The sequence below is a fragment of the Gouania willdenowi genome, chromosome 6, assembly GCF_900634775.1.
Source record: "Gouania willdenowi chromosome 6, fGouWil2.1, whole genome shotgun sequence".
Taxonomy (NCBI): domain Eukaryota; kingdom Metazoa; phylum Chordata; class Actinopteri; order Blenniiformes; family Gobiesocidae; genus Gouania; species Gouania willdenowi.
Window position 1 is genome coordinate 37,055,146 of NC_041049.1, and position 17,203 is coordinate 37,072,348.

The 17,203-nt window shown below is 39.5% G+C and overlaps 1 protein-coding gene across 4 annotated transcripts in view; it reads right to left on the reverse strand.

Annotated features, from left to right (window-relative positions):
- The window catches only part of sqor (sulfide quinone oxidoreductase), a 59,614-nt gene that overhangs the window by 36,662 nt on the left and 5,749 nt on the right, over positions 1 to 17,203 (reverse strand). For 2 of the 4 annotated variants that reach the window (XM_028448690.1, XM_028448692.1), the window contains 5 exons: positions 7,621 to 7,819; positions 4,287 to 4,457; positions 4,138 to 4,191; positions 3,864 to 4,058; positions 3,567 to 3,776 (listed from right to left, as the gene is read on the reverse strand). In XM_028448690.1, the coding sequence (XP_028304491.1) occupies positions 3,567 to 3,776; positions 3,864 to 4,058; positions 4,138 to 4,191; positions 4,287 to 4,457; positions 7,621 to 7,818 (828 nt within the window). In that variant the 5' untranslated portion in view covers position 7,819. Of the gene's footprint in view, positions 1 to 3,566; positions 3,777 to 3,863; positions 4,059 to 4,137; positions 4,192 to 4,286; positions 4,458 to 7,620; positions 7,824 to 8,135; positions 8,253 to 17,203 lie in introns of those variants that run through there. The other 2 variants (XM_028448691.1, XM_028448689.1) reach the window with 2 other exon arrangements.

Genomic DNA, 17,203 nt, shown 5'->3' on the forward strand with positions numbered 1-17,203 from the left:
TGAAGTTTTGGAAGATTTGATTTAAAATGTGAAAGTTACAAGCCAAAATGTGTTTGCACCCATTATAGCGCCACCTAGTGGCGCACATTTTGGTATGAGTGATCTGTGTGCTCTTCTATATGTACCCTGTAAATTTCACAGCCCTCAACATGATAATTCAGCTGAAATAAATGCTTGTTTATTTATATGTTATGATGTATTAAGCCACGCCCACTTTGACTAATCGCGATGAACTTTGAGATTTGGCCCCAGGACGGACCCAAGATCATACCCACCAAATTTGGTAAAAATTGGTCTTGCCATTTAAGAGATATAAATATTCCATATTTGCAGTGCTCCCCAAGTGACCTACATAATTAACAATTTTTTTAATATATATATATTTTTTTTATCAATTTTATTTTTTTTTTTGTGTCCACCAGCACACAAAATGTGAAATAAAACCATCCAGTCGTTTGTTTGTGGTCTGTGTAAGTCTAACACAGAGAAAATTGCCCCGTTTATCGGGAATCAGCTTTGCCAGATCAGATGGACAATTTCCAGCCCAATCACTACTCAGAACAGCCCAAACTTGAACCACGAATCTGGCGACACTGTTTTGGCGTCACAATGTGACACAGCGGTTCGGACTATCACCTTGAATGGACTTTTCCTGTAATCTCTACATGAGATGATGACAATAAAGCAACGTAAGTGTTTGAAGCACTGTTGCTGCAAGGCGCATACACTTCATAAAATTGTTTTTATGACTCACAATGACAATCGCAATATCCACTTAAATAGCCATGTGTTTTACTGTAATGTGCCGTTTTCTGGCTGAAAACAACAAGAAGTGTGAATAGCAAAAGAAAGTCGCTAGTGATCAATTGTTGTGAGGAGTCATTGGTGGAGTCCGCATCTATAGACACACCCACTCATACAGTCGGTTTTAAAAATGGTCAGAAAGTCACTTTTCAGGGACTAAAACTCCAGAAAACAGGCGTGTTTGGGAAAAATAAACCTAAAATACTGTGTTGTTGGGGTTCTTAGAACAAATGGAGATGAGTGAAAAATAGCATAATATGGGACCTTTAATTTTGGTGGAATCTGTCAGTTGTTCTGTTGCTGCTGCCCACCTCAGCTGCAGCTGAGCTAAGCTGGTGAAAGATAAAAGGTGTCTGTCTTTGACAAGTAAAATGTAGCTGAAGAAGGCTCGTCTCTCCATTTATCATATCATATCCTGTGTGATATGGGTGGGAGGGAATAAAATGGGTGGGGTTGACTGATGTAGGCTAGTGCCATAGGCATGGGTGTGTGGAAATGTGGGTTGGAGTTTACTGGTTATGACTGGCAAAGTTAATGTGCCATCTGTTATTGAGGCAATGCAATATTTTAAGATTGGGTCATATTTGGCTATTTTTTCAAGAACCTTTTTACTAATTCCTACTGGATATTCAGTCGCTTGGTCTATTGTTGGACTACTTTATTCTGGCAGTTACATTCTCTGACTCATTTAGGCCTACGTGGCCTGGCCTTCTTTTAATTGGCCTAATTATGCATTGGCATGTTTTCATGTGCAAGCCTTCAATAAATATGATCAGAGTAATTTACAGTTTATATTTGTGTTATTTATAGGAAATGTGTTTTGTCTATTTTGTTGCATTTCTAATTTATAAATGTAGGCTACTTGCATGGATGGAACATTGTTACATTTTTAGAGGGTAAATTGCTTTAGGCTGATATGTAATTGTAGGTCTCATTGTGAGGCTATTGTGGTGCCAATGCATGTCATTTTACGAATAATTTCAAGCAGCATATTCATGTGTTGAGTCAGTGACTGGTCATTCAGGCTGAAAGTGTAATTTGGCCCCCAGAGGTCTCACTTGAAAAAAATGTTGGCCCCCTGAACAATTTCACCCTGGCACCCTTGCACTAGGAGGAGTTTGAAAAAGACGGTTTTTGACGTGTAGTGACTTACAAAAAAAAAAATGCTGTGGGCGTGGCATGTCAAAAGATGCGACTTTATTTAGGGAATACATGGCTATATAGTTTATGAAGATGCGATTTAAAATGTGAAAGTTACAGGCCAAAATAGAACTTAGACACTAGGAGGAGTTTGAAAAAGTAGGTTTTTGATGCGTAGTGACTTACAAAGAGAAATATGCCATGGGATTGGGCGTGGCCTATGTAATCTATTTAGGGAATATGTGGATGTAAAGTTTATAAAGATGTGAATTAACATGTAAAATTTACAGTCCAAAATGCGCCAAATTTCGTGCAAATCTGACCATCATATTGCTAGATGTTTCTTTGTTTATAGCACCCCCTATTGGCCAATTTGCACCAACTTTGGCACAGAGCCTCTAGTTGACCTCTGACACAAGTGAAATTAGTTTGATGTTGATAGCTTTTACTTTGACAAAAATATGCAAAAGTATGTGTTTTTAAGCAAGCATGAAAATTTTACTGACCGAACAAAATTCTGCACTGAACTTTTTAATCAGGAAAGTCTGGAGATTATATGTGCAAAGTTCTACTTGTTCAAACTCCTAGAGTTTGAAAAAGTAGGTTTTTGATGTGTAGTAACCTGCAAAGAGAAATATGCCCTGGGAGTGAGCATGGCCTATGTCAGAAGACGCGACTTTACTAAGGGAATACGTGGATATAAAGTTTATGAAGTTGTGATTTAAAATGTAAAAGGTACAGGCCAAAATGCCCTAAATTTCATGCAAATCTGATTAACTTTCATGTTGCTTGATGTTTTTCTGTTAATAGCACCACCTATTGACCAATTTTCACCAAATTTGGCACAGAGCCTCTGGTTGACCTCCGGCATAAGTTTATTTAATTTGATGTTGATAGCTTTTACTTTGACAAAAATATGCAACAGTATGTGTTTTTTAAGATAGCTAGAAAATTTTACTCATTAATAATTTGGGCATATTTCAATGACCAACTGGTGCCATGTAGATGGCAGCAGTGCATCTTTAGATGCGAGATTAGCAGTGATGGGCATATACAACCTAGAGTAGAAAAGTTGACGAGGAAGAAAATGGAGCTACGAGAGAAGATGGTGAAGCTCACAGCAGCTCACACTCGAGCAGAGGATGTGGTGACTTAAGGCGACTATTGAGGGTGTCGCGATCGTGAGAGAAAACAATCAACAAGTGGTGAGACTCGGCATGTCGGGGAGGAGGAAGAAGTTACGGGTGTGGGGACTGAGGGGGGTGGAGACTTGGAAGAAGGACAACATAGTGTAAGGACACCATACAACTCTGACCCAGATAGCAAAATAATAATAATTTTGCCATCAAAAGCCTGGGCTCAGTGTGAATTTTGTTGTTTTATAAAAGTTTTCTCAGCTTTTTGTCAGAAACTGGCATTTTATGTGAAACCAACCTATATTTAACTGCTGATTACGGAAGAACGAAACAAGCTAGAAACATTTTTTTACTGATGGAAGTCGAGCATCTATTCTTTCAGAATCTGGTTTCAGATTTGACATAATCATAGTACAAAATATTCTGTGGGTCTTAAAAGATCTGTTCTGAAAATGGCAGGCAGCCAATAAATGTTAACAGACTTACCTCAATCACTTTGATCTCGCTTGGATTGTCAAGGTTTTCAAACACAGCTTCCTGATTTTCTGGCCGCACTTCGATCAGATTTTGCCTGAGGTTCACTTGAATGTCACGAGATTTCACAATTTCCCACAGTGAGTCAGCGTATTTCTTAATCCCAAAGAGGACAGGCAGTGATGTGTTGTATATAACATTGGCCTTTGCCCTTTTCCCAGTCTTAAACAAGGTAATAAACATATCTTCATTAACATCTGTGCACCACATTAATTCATTTTGTTGTGGATTCTGACTAATGCTTGGTACCTTTCTGAAAAAATCCTCCGACAGGTACATGATCTTCTGTGGAGCTCCAGCACATTTCACTGGAGTATTCGGGAAAGTGAAAACCGCATTGCCTTCTTTGAAATCCTGCAGTGCCCTCTTTGTTTTCTCCACAGTTTGGACTGAGTAGTTTGAACCAATCTTTGGATGCTCAAACCCCTCTGGGAGTCCCTTGATCTACATATTGAAAGAACTATTGACAAAACCTACATATACTATATAGGATCAATAAACAACTAGAATCAAAGTATTTCACCCTCTCGAAATGAAGTTGTAAACCAAGGGCCACAATCAGATATTCATAGGAGATCTGTTGAGTGAGAAAAAAACATATGAATAAATCTCCAGATATTTAAACTGAAATGTAAACAATTAAAATTTCGTTTTTTTCTAATGTCAACATACTTTAGTCCCATCGACCGTTAGGACAGTATTGACATCAGGATTGATTTCCTGAACCTTTGATTTCACCCATTTTACTCCAGATGGCATCACGCTGGCTGTGGATCGACCAGCAGAGGCAGCAGATTTTGCTCCAGCACCAACCAGGGTCCATAATGGCTGATAATAGTGCATCTACCAAAGGGTCAACAAGCCACGTCAGAAGCTGATATTATCCTGTTACAAGTGCAGGTACAGCATCAAGGTTTGAGTTACTTTAAAAACATAAACAGAACTAAAAAAAGGGAAACGAGCAGATTAAAATCAAACTTAGTAGAATAAGAATTCATAAGTACTAGAAAATAAAAGGATAAAAATTTGTTGATAAAAACAAGTAAATTACATGAAAACAAGTTCAAGGCATGATATGCAATGAATTATAAAATAAGTCGGAGGGGTGCTACTTGTGCTAACTTGTAGTGGCACGGGGGGGCAGGCCCGTCTCAATTTGCCCTACCAATCCCTCCAGTTTTATTCACACCTCAACACACCACCCCCCAGAGGGTATAACCACCGCCTCCACCCACCGGAGCTAATGCACCACATACGCATATATACATACAAAGGTTGGGTGGGAAGCACCCAACGGGTGGGGGCCCGGCCCCTCTGTAGATGGCTGGGCCACCGTGTAAAGCACAATTACATCAGGGTGGTGCGGTCGGGTAGGGCTGTGGGCATGGGGGGTGTTGCTGGGTGATCTCTTTGCGGGGTCTCTCCGGGCAGTGTCGGCCTTGTAGGCGTGGAGGTGCCTCTTCCCTTCGGGTATGGCTTGGTGCTTGTCTAATCTCCTGTTTGCGTTGGGGGTGGTCCCCGCAGTGTGCAGATCTGGGGCAGCTTGCCACACCAATGTGTGGGGGGTGGGCGCACTGGGGAGGTGCTGGCGTCTGTGCCGGGGTTGGGGCGGGGTTGCATGGAATTCGGGATGATGCTGTTTGCTGGGGGTGGCGCTCGCTGTTCGGGTGGTTGGGGTCATTGTTGATCGCCGGTTGCCGATGGGTGGGTCCGGGCACCTTTGGCTGGGGGCTGCTTTACCACACCAGGTGTGTGCCTTTGGTGTGCCTCCTTCTCGCGATGGCGGCCATCGGTTGGTCACGTGCCGGTGGGGGGCATCACCCCATGGCTTGTGTTGTCCGGTGGGAGGTGAGGCCTGGGCTGTCTGGGGGTTCTACCGGTCCCGGGGGGGTGACCTTAGGATCCAGCGGACTTGGCCTGCTGGCTGGGGTCTTCGGGGGCGGGCGGCGTGGGTGCGACCAACTGAAAAAGTTGGTCGCACCAGCACAGAATTTGGTCGCACCCTTTTTTTGAATGAAGACAATACAGTGTATTAAACTCTATACAGTTACAATTATATACAATGATGTTGATTTAATTTGATTTGATTTATATTGTATATATCATGTAAACGGAAACTTAAAAACAGTTTAAAATAAACCTACAACTGCAAGCAGTTATGAAAGGGGGCCAAGCATTCCTGCTCGACTCGGCCCCCAGGTTTTGCGGAGCCCATGGAAGTGTGTTATGAAGGATGACAGGCTTTTGGTGATCAGGAGAGTCTGGAGTTTTGTATGTACAAAGTTTGGCGCTGATAGAGCTTAAACACTAGGAGGAGTTTGAAAAAGTAGGTTTTTGATGTGTAATGACTTACAAAAAGAAATATGCCGTGGGAGTGGGTGTGGCCTATGTCAAAAGATGCAACTTTATTTCGGGAATACGTGAATATAAAGTTTATGAAGATGTGATTTAAAATTTGAAAGTTACAGGCTAAAAAAAGCCAAATTTTGTGCAAATCTGATCAACTTTCATGTTGCTTGATGTTTCTCTGTTTATAGCGCCCCTATTAGCCAATTTGTACCAAACTTGGCACAGAGCCTCTGGTTGACCTCTTAATTTAGTTTGATGTTGATAGCTTTTACTTTGACAAAAATATGCAACAGTATGTGTTTATAAACTAGCTAGAAAATTTTACTCGTTAATAATTTGCACATATTTTGACCAAACAAAACTCTTTTCTGAACTGCTTATCAGGCAAGGCTGGAGTTTATATGGGCAAAGTTTGGTGCAGATAAAGCTTAAACACTAGAAGGAGTTTGAAAAAGTAGGTTATGATTTGGCGCTATACAAATAAAAGATGATTGAGATTGAATCCAGTAACTATAATACAACAATAAAAACAATAATATTAATAACAAACAATATTAAATCTATCTATCTATAAAGCAAAAAAGTATATGTGTGTGTTTGTGGAACGAATATCTCCCCGACGCGGTATATGTTCGACCTGAAAGCCGTTGGAAGCCATTGACAAACTTTGTCAATGGCTTCCAAATACCCCGAGTGTGTGCAGTTATTTTGGAGTAATTTGGTAATTTCAAAGCATTTATTTTAATTTTATTTCGCCCAGACGGCACATTCATGTTCACCCAGAAGTGAAACCTATTCAGCTTTTGACCTCAGTGTGTAAGGGCGCTAGCGCACCATCTACAGTATATCTATTTCACTGCACAGACAGAGCCAATCATATCAAAATGTTCATTTTCATGTTTGTTTGAGCGTACGCTGTTTAGACTGGACGGACGGGACCCGGGAGGCAATGGCCGCGGCACCGCTAAATGTGCTTTTTATTGTGGGTCTTTGATGAAGTAAGCAGCTGTGTTTGGTGCTTTGCATTTTCAAAACAATTAATTCTAATCAAACTCAGTTTTTAAACGTTACTGTTTCAATATTATTTTTGTATTTTAAAACAAAGCGGAACAAACTGCCAGCAGAGCTGAAGTTGTCATCCAATGTAAATATCTTTAAATCCAAGTGAAAGGCGTTCATTTTTCTCTACTGCGTATGACTGAGGGAGACTTTTAATGTTTTTACTGCTGATTTAATGTTCTTACTGATTTATAAACTGTTAAATGCTTTCTGTTGCACTTTTTAAATCATGTAAAGCACATTGAATTGCCTTGTGAATGAAATGCGCTATACAAATACATTTGTCTTGCCTGCCTTAATATTATACAAATAGTAATAATAATTGTAATAGTGTAAATTACAGTAGATCGTGAAGAGCTGTCCATGGTAGGAGTAGCTCACGTGCCAAAAAAGTGTGTTCGCCCTTGTTTTAGAGGCCAACATACAGTATTTACACAAAAAACTGGATACTTGGTCAGAATGTCTAGAAACCTTCCTTAAAGAAGGTTCACGTCTCACCAATGGTTTGCTTTGTTCATAACTGCTGAGTTTGAAGTTGGAGTGAAGTTGTTTGTTAAACTTTCAAAAAAATCTAGATAGAAAATCCAAGGAACAATACCTCACTGGGCTCAACGACAGCCACATTTTCAGCTCCCAGCATCCTCTTCATCCGAGCACTCATTGCAATGCCCCCGCTTCCTCCTCCAAGCACCAGCATTTTATAGTGACATTTGGCAAAAGCTCGAGTGCTGGTGTAAAGATGAGCGATGGCGTTACCCGACATGTATTGCATCCTCAGACGATGAAGAGCAGCCATTCTGTCTAAAGCAAAATAAAATTTAAATCAGAGACCGACTCAAACCAACTGATATATGAAAAAATCCTCAGGAAGTCAACAAGAGGCCTACAGTTTTATCAAGGGAGCTTCAGGAATTTCTGGTAAGTTCAAGTACTGTATGACACAAGCATAAAAATTAATTTACAATGAACTACTGAATAAAATTAATTCAACAGCAAAAAATATAAAAAGAACAACATTAAAATAGAACAAAATGTAATTGAATACTATTACTACATTTAGAGGATATTAAAAGTAAATAAATGTGTTAAATACGTATCTTGTTTTGAGCAAACCTTTGTAAAGCTCTTAAGGCTTAAACATATCCGGGCGTACATCAGCCGAGCGGAGTCTGCCAGGCCAATTAACTGCAAAGCTCAGATTTTACTGCCGTGCGGAAGTTGTACGAGTACCTGGTGTCACACAAAACAATGCTCGGCATGTATCAACCTGCAATGAATGTAACACGTGTATTTAACCCGCATGGAGAAACAGGAGAGATGGAGATGAGCTTCGATGAGAGACTGGCCGAAGAGGTCCGAAAGTACCAACACCTTTTCAACACGTCCTTGAAAGAATACAAGGACTTTACAGAGAAGCAGCAACTCTTGGAAAGAGATTGCATCCACACTGGTGAAGAATGAGGCAGTGTACAGAGGGAGATGGAAGTATGCTGTAATAAATCCCATTCTTAAAAAAAGATTTTTATGATAAATATCGATCTGGCTTTAGGTCAATTCACTCCACTGAAACTGCTCTTCTGAAAGTTTCTAGTGACGTGATGATGGCCGCTGACTCTGGTCGTTACACAGTTTTGGTTATACTTGATCTGACAGCTGCCTTTGACACTGTCGATCACAGTATACTAGTTGATCGACTTGACTCTGAGATGGGTTTTTCTGGAGCTGTTCTACAGTGGTTTACTTCTTATATAAATGGAAGAACTTTTAATGTTGCTTTTAACGATGTAATGTCTCATGTGTCTGACCTGTCATGTGGAGTAGCCCAGGGCTCTGTTCTGGGGCCTGTTTTGTTTTTATTGTACCCGATGCCTCTTGGTCTTGAGCCGTGGTTTTAAAAATGTGTTCTATGCATGCAGATGATATTCAGCTGTATTGCTCTTTCAGTGATTCTGAGTTTCACTTCTTATCTGAATTCCTGAAATGTGTATCTGCTACCAAAAACTGGTTGACTTCAAATTATCTGCAGATTAATTCTGGCAAAACAGAAACTCTGATCATCGCGCCGGATAAAAAGATCCCTTTGGGATGGAGTTAATGCAGCTTCTTTAATTCCTGTGGTGATAGGTAACACGGGTAAAATTGTTAAATTAAAGAAAAACAACAAGCTTAATAGAGATAAAAATTTGACATGTCATCCAAAGAGTCCACCAGTGTCTTCAGTAAAGTCTTTAAAATTAGCTCTTCTTAATGTTAGATCTCTTGTTAACAAGTCACTTCTAATTAATGACATTATTTTGACACATCACTTGGAATTTTTACTTCTTAATGAAACGTGATTGAATGACGGTATCAGCAATACTATTCTCAATGAAAGTGCACCACAAGACTTTATTTATTTCAATAAGTGTCATACTTGTAGGAAAAGTGGTGGAGTTGCTGCCATTTTTAAATCAATATTTCAGTGCAAAGAAATAACGTTTGGTGATTTTATCTCTTTTAAATATGTCGTTCTTACTGAAGGGTGATTCAAAAGTTCTGTTTTTAGTCATTTATAGATTATAGCAGTTTTTATTTATAGACTATAGCAGTTCAGAAAACTCATTCATGAATGAGTTTTCTGAACTGCTGTCAGTTGTATGCACTGAATACAACTTTTTAACAGGTGACTTTAATATTCATGTAGACAATAACAGGGAAAAATACTGCCAAAGAACTGTATGCTTTAATGGACACTTTTGGTCTTATACAACATGTGACTGGTCCGACACACACTCAAGGTCACACTTTGGATCTGGTTATCTCTAAAGGTGTTGATATCTCTGCTGTTGATGTAAGAGATTTAGCTCTATCTGATCATTGTGTCTTTTTTTACTTAAAAACTGTAACATCTGTTCCCCCTACTTTTGTGTGTTTAAAGAAAAGGTACATGAATGACAACACAAGTGCACAGTTTATGGAAGCTATAGCAATGACACCAACATTGAGTGCTGAGACAGTTGATGATCTTCTGGATGAGTTTAATAAAAAAAGTCTGTAATGTCATAAATGTGGTGGCTCCAATCAAAATTAAGAGAAAACCAAACACACAGAAAACACCTTGGAGGAGGACTGAGATAATGCAGAATTTGAAATCTGACTGTAGAAGAGCTGAGCGTAAATGAAGATCAACAAAACTACAAATTCATCAAGAACTATACAAAATAAGTCTGTGAAAATTCAATGATGGCTTGTTCAAAGCAAGGCAGCAATACTTTTCTGAAATTATTGCCAAAAAGCTCACAGCTCCCCCAGATCAGATAGCCCCTGAATTACTGTCAACTGGAAAATGCAATGAATTTGCTGTATATTTCAATGAAAAAATACAATCAATAAGGTCAAACATCAGAACAAACCAGCAAAATAACAAAAAGCTTGAACAGCTTCAACCACTGAGTGATGAGTCAACTACAATGTTAGAGTTTATTACAGTGAACCCAAAAACAATAGAGGAAACTGTTCAGCAGCTGAATCCATCAACATGTTGCCTTGACACAATACCCTCAAACTTCTTTAAAACTGTTGTAAAGTCAATTGTCACTGATTTGTGTCAGATAATTAACTGCTCATTCCAATCAGGCACCGTACCAAAATCCCTGAAAGTAGCTGCTGTGAAACCTCTGTTAAAAAAGAGAACACTGGATGCCTCTATACTGGCTAACTATAGACCAATCAGCAACCTTCCATTCATAGTCAAGATCATTGAGAAGGTAGTCTTCAACCGAGTCAATTTTTAACATTTAACAAAATATTTGATACATTTCAGTCAGGTTTTCGTTCTCATCACAGCATAGAAACTGCTCTTATCAAAGTTATCAATGACATACTGCAAGGTTGAACACTGATTCAGGAAAAGTATCTGTTCTCATTCTATTGGATCTAAGTGCTGCATTTGACACTGTAGATCATACAATTTTGTTGCACAGATTGCAAACATGTAATGCAATGGTTTAAGTCCTACTTGGAGGAGCGAAGTTATTTTGTAAGCATTGGAAACTTTGAATCTGACAGATTACCAATGTCCTGTGGGGTTCCTCAGGGCTCTGTTCTTGGACCCCTTCTGTTTAGCCTTTATATGCTTCCTTTAGGACATATTTTACAGAACTGTAGGCTTGATTATCAGAGCTACGCAGATGACACAACTATATCATAACCCAGATGACTATGGTCCCATTGAGGTGTTGTGTGACTGCTTAGAAAAAATGAACTGCTGGATGAGTGAAAACTTCCTTCAACTAAACCATGACAAGATGGAGGTGATTGTCTTTGGTAACAAGGAAAAGAGGACTGCTGTCAGCAAGTATCTTGAGTCTCGATCTTTAAAAGCTAAAGACCAAATCAAAAACATTGGTGTTCTGATTGACTCAGATCTTACACTCAGCAGTCAGATCAAATCTATCACAAAAACAGTCTTCTACCACCTAAAGACCATCTCCAGAGTGATAGGTTTAATGACTCAGAAAGATCAGGAGAAACTGGTCCATGCTTTTATCTCCAGCAGACTGGACTATTGTAATTGTCTTCTGACAGGAATCCCCCAAAAGAGAATCAAACAGCTACAGCTGGTTCAGAATGCTGCAGCTCAGGTCTTAACCAGTACAAAGAGGTCAGAGCACATTACTCCAGTTTTAAAGTCTTTACACTGGCTCCCAGTCAGCCTCAGAATAGACTTTAAAGTTCTGCTGCTGGTGTATAAATCTGTGAATGGGTTTGGTCCAGAATACATCAGTGACATGTTAGTCAGGTATGAACCCAGCAGGTCTCTCAGATCTATGGACACAGGTTAGATAATGCAGCCCAGAGCTCACAGTAAACATGGTGATGCTGCTTTTACTTGTTATGCTGCAAAGAAGTGGAACAAACTGCCAGCAGAGCTGAAGTCAGCATCCAATGTGAACATTTTCAAGTCAAAGTTAAAGGCACTTTTTTTCTCTACTGCGTATGATTGAGAGAGAGATTTTTGGTCATGTTGTTGATGTAATGTGTTTGTGGATGATTTTAACTGATTTTACTGATGATTTTGAATGTTCTTATTGATTTTAAGCTGTTGAATGTTTCATCATGTAAAGCACATTGAGTTGCCTTGTCTATTGAAATGCACTATACAAATAAATTTGCCTTGCCTTTGATCAAGAACTCCCTTGGTGATTTGGGCACATCGGTAAAAACAGTCTCAGAAACATTGGGATTGTTTTTGATAAATCAATGTCTTTGGAGGGTCACTGTCGTCAACTGACTAAAAATTGTTTATATCATCTGAGAAAAATCTCCAAAGTGAGGAATCTGCTGTCCAAACCAGATCTTGAAATAATCATTCACGCGTTCATCTCGTCACGCATTGATTACTGTAATTTGGTTTTCTCCTGTTTTAACAAGTTGACTCTAAAGAGACTTCAGACTGTACAGAATGCTGCTGCCAGACTTTTGACCGGTGGTCCCAGAACAGCCCACATTATCCCCATTCTTTCTGGTCTTCATTGGCTCCCTGTTAATTTTTGTATTGAGTTTAAAATCCTAGTCCTTACTTTCCGTGCGCTGCATAGTCAGGCCCCTCAATAAATTAAAGAAAAGGGTTAATATTTGCCTCACATTTTTAACAGGTTATTCAATATTCATAACCAATTTGTAATCATCTTCATTCAGTAGGATATGGGGGAGACCGACAAAGAATGAACACTATGAATAATCCCACTGAGGTGATGACAAAATTGTAGGCTGCATTATGTGGTGAGTTTCCTAACCTGCCCCACAGCATATCATAAATTCTAAATCAGGCCAAATAACCTTTTGGACGCTGTTATAAAGTATATATTGTTCAGGATGTCGATATTTGCACGTTTTTGTTCTCAACCTCATTTTTGTGCAAGGTATCAGTTCTACAATAAAATAATTAGATAATTACTGAATTAATAGTTATTAGAGGCAATGTGGGAACTTGGAGTAACTTCTAACGTTACCGATACATATTCAATCAATCAATCTTTATTTGTATAGCGCCAAATCATAACCAATGGTATCTCAAGGCACTTTACAGTAGAGCAGTCTTAAGGACGGACTCTTCATTTTATGGATACACACATATGCATATATACGTATATACACATACATATGTATCCCACACCCAACATGAATTCATCATGGCGGCAAGGAAAACCTTCTGTTAAGCAGCAGGAACCTTGTGTGGATCCCATTCCTATGATGAACAGCCATCCACGTTATGCTGTGTTGGGTGTGTGCAGAGGAGAGGGTGGAGACAGAGCCGCTGAGACTCTGTAACTCCACACTGAGGATCCCACGGACCTGCAAGACAAAAGCCAGAAGGAGTACAGGAGCAAACACACAAGGGAAGAAGCAGACATAGAGGGAGTGTTTGAGAGAGGAATGGGACCCTCTCCGGTCCCTCTCTAACCTAAATGACCTCTCTCTTAACGCCCTCTCCAACCGAGCATGCCAGACCCCCCCCCCGGCAGTCTATGCCTATTGCATCTTAATTATGAGCTATGAGCTGGTTCCTAACTAAAAGCTTTACCAAAGAGGAATGTTTTGAGCCTAACCTTAAAGGTAGAGAGGGTGTCTGCCCCCCGAACCGTGGTTGGTAGATGGTTCCAGAGAAGTGGGGCCTGATAACTGAAATAATTCAGAATACTTATTGTACTTTTGAGCAACTGTAGTTAGCTATGTATTGCATACCTGTCAAGTTTTGGATTTGAAAATAAGGGAAATTTTCAGGTGCCCGCTAGGAGCCGTCCCACCGCACCAACCAAGCTCCAGTATCCATTATATTTTAAGACAAGTGTACAGGAAATCTAAAATACTCACCGGTCAACCACTTACTAAATACAATTATGTGATTAGAATCTGGTAGGCCTACCTTTGTTGACATTGTAATGCTGTGAACATTCCTACTAGGGCTGGGCGATATGGACCAAAACTCATACCTCAATGTATTTTCTCAAAATGGTGATATACGATATAAATCTTGATAATCTTATTTCAAATGTAGTCTGACCAGAAAGACAATTCTGGGTTAAATTTGCTGATGCAAAGTGCAACACATTTTTGGCTTTTTCTCCTCTCAAGGACAGCATGTGTGAGTGGGTTCTGTAGTGGGCATTAATCCATCTAACTGAGCTTTACATTCTGTTCTGAGAAGTAAAAGCAGTGATATATATATGCAACATTCATTCATTTTCAGACCCACTTTATGCTGTTCAGGGTCGTGGGGGTCTGCCGGTGCCAATCTCCGGCTCTCATTGGGCGCTGGGTGGGGGTACACCCTGGACAGGGCGCCAGTCCATCGCAGGGCAACACAGATAGACAACCACTCACTCTCATTCACTCTTATGAGCAATTTAGAGACTCCAATGAACCTTACAGTCATGTTTTTGGATTGTGGGAGGAAGCCGGAGTACCCACGCAGCACGGGGAGAACATGCAAACTCCACACAGAGAGGACCCAGGTGTCCACCCCAGGGCTTAAACCCAGGACCTCCTTGCTGTGAGGCTGACATGCTAACCACTGAGCCACCGTGCGCCCATATACAGTATATGCAACATTGTAATTTTATATTTCGCCAAAATAGAAAACTTGATACATCTTGAATCTCGATATATCGCCCAGCCCTAATTCCTACATTATAAAATAGCCTAAATTAAAACATAAATGGGTATATGAAGCATATTTGTTTATTTAATATCCTTACACAGAGCTGCCAAGCCTCACCCTTTGAGTTGAACAGTCATGCAATTTGACGCATTCTCATGCTGATATTTCCCCATTCAATAATATTTATTTTTTTCATGATAATGAACTTTGGTACTCACGGCTTGTCGTAGCTCGAGTAACTCTGATTGACTGACCGAGATAACCAATCCATATCTCCTGGTGCCTAAATCTAACCAACCACCACTGGCATCACGCAATAATAAACCAATCAGAAGCAACGTAAGGCGGGTCTTGACGAGCCGTGTCTAACGACGCCTCACAACACACCGACTCGTCGACATGCTTTCAGAAAGAAAGATCTAGAGGACAGACTCTGTCTGAGATGGTATGCAACTACTCCATATTGTTCACTGTTTATATTGCTCTGTGTATGTGTTATAGTGTTAGTTTACTCGTGTAAAAAACTAACACTGCATGTGTTTTCTTCTCTAACTAACTCTGTAGCAGAGATGCTGCTGAGGCATTCTTAAAGGGACAGTGTCCTGAATGTGATTTACTTGAAAAACGACTTTAAGCAACTCAAAGCAGCCCTGAAAAAAGCAACACTACATAATTTAATCACATTTCAACCTTAATGAAGGAAAAAGTCAAAAGTGACACAAAATGTTATTGTGCTGCTAGTGATAAATAAAAGTATTTGGGGCTCCACTGACTTTGACCAATTATTGTTTTTCTTGTAAAACTATTGATAAAAAATAAATGGTTTATATCGCCTATTGCCATTTTGAGGAAAAATATTGAGATATGAATATTGGTCCAAATCACCCAGGCCTAATGTAACCAATACAGTAACATTTTATCTTGTAAAGGACATTATTGTCCAAACTGTGTGAAATGAGGGGCTCACACACTGTTTAAAGTAGGATTTTATTAATATGAGTGTGTTACCTCAATAACAAATAGAAATCACTAGACTGATATGCTGCCTTGTTATGTAGCAAGTGATGCTAATGCTAATGCTACTTTAGTTAAACAAAGTAAAAATACTGTGTGTGACTATAAGCAGAGGCATTGCAACAGGGTAATCAACACAGGCAATTGCCTAGGGCCCCGAGCTGAAGGGGGCTCCCGAAGGATGGCTGACAGTCAATTTCAATGAAATAATGTAATTGCTTTGAGACGCGATAGTGCATTGAAAATCCCCTGCACTGAGTAGTCACTAGTTAGTTGCTTGTAGGGGACCCCGACAGACAGAGATATCAGTAACAACTTGAAACCCCCCGGACATATTATAGTGATACGTCGGGAACCTCCCTAATGGGGCCCCACTATAACCGGTCCCTGCATCAACGTGCTGTTGTTATCAAACACACACCGATAAAATGAAGCGGACATATCCCACAGGGCTCATGAAAAGAAGAAAAAAAAAATAAGAAGAGGATGAAAAGAAAAAACGTGACAGTGGTAAGTGAGAATGTGTAAACTATGTGTGTTACATTATAAAAAAAAAAGTTTGTCCCAGTTAGTCCCAGGCAGTGTGGTTAACAACAAACTTCTGTGGTGTGACCAACTTACAGCACATATTTATTCTTACTTTACACCAATTTTAACAGCTTTGTGTTAAGAAATAGTCCAGCTTTGCTTACACGTCATAAGTTGCCAATGACTGTGTACGTACTGTACATTCATAGCCCCTCAATAATTTAGTCCTTTGCTGCCAATGATATTTTCTCCCAGAATAAAGTGTTTGTTGTCAAATGGTAAAACTGATACATCCATAAATGTTCTTCTATAGCCTAAATATTACAATAAAGAAAATGTTAACATTAATGTTCATTAATTATTCCATACATATCTCAAATGTTTAGTGTTTGTGTAGCATGCACATTTCTTTACTTTATGTAAGCCAACCAAATACATTGTGCTCTTTTTTTTTTTTCCTTCCTCGAAGTTTTTTGGACCACCACAACAACAACAACATCAGCAACAGCAGAACTCTCTCCATGAAAGTAGGGACTTATTTAGTTTAACTTTTTAAAATACATTTTAAAATTTAAAATATATCATGGGAGCTATCTGATTTAATATGACCACACAAATATTTGTTTTAAACAATTGCTTATCATACTATTTTCTTTCTAGCAATATCAACCTCAGATCATGAGGGGGGTCTTGAAGAAGAAGAGTAGGACATGATGGCACCTTCATGCAGCAGCAGCATAGCATTCCATCACCACCTCCTCACCACCCCCATGACACCACATCATCAGAACAGAAGGTACTCAAATAATAGCAAATCAAATAATATCAGATGATCCTGCGTTGTGGCCAAAAGCTATTGATGACAATGCTTGGTATCAAATTGTGAGAAAAGAATCACTCCGAATAACAGACATGGACTTCCCCAAAGTTCAGAAAATCCACCTCGGAGATTCACCAAAGAAAATTACAAAATGACAATGAGAAATGGTTAGTGTAC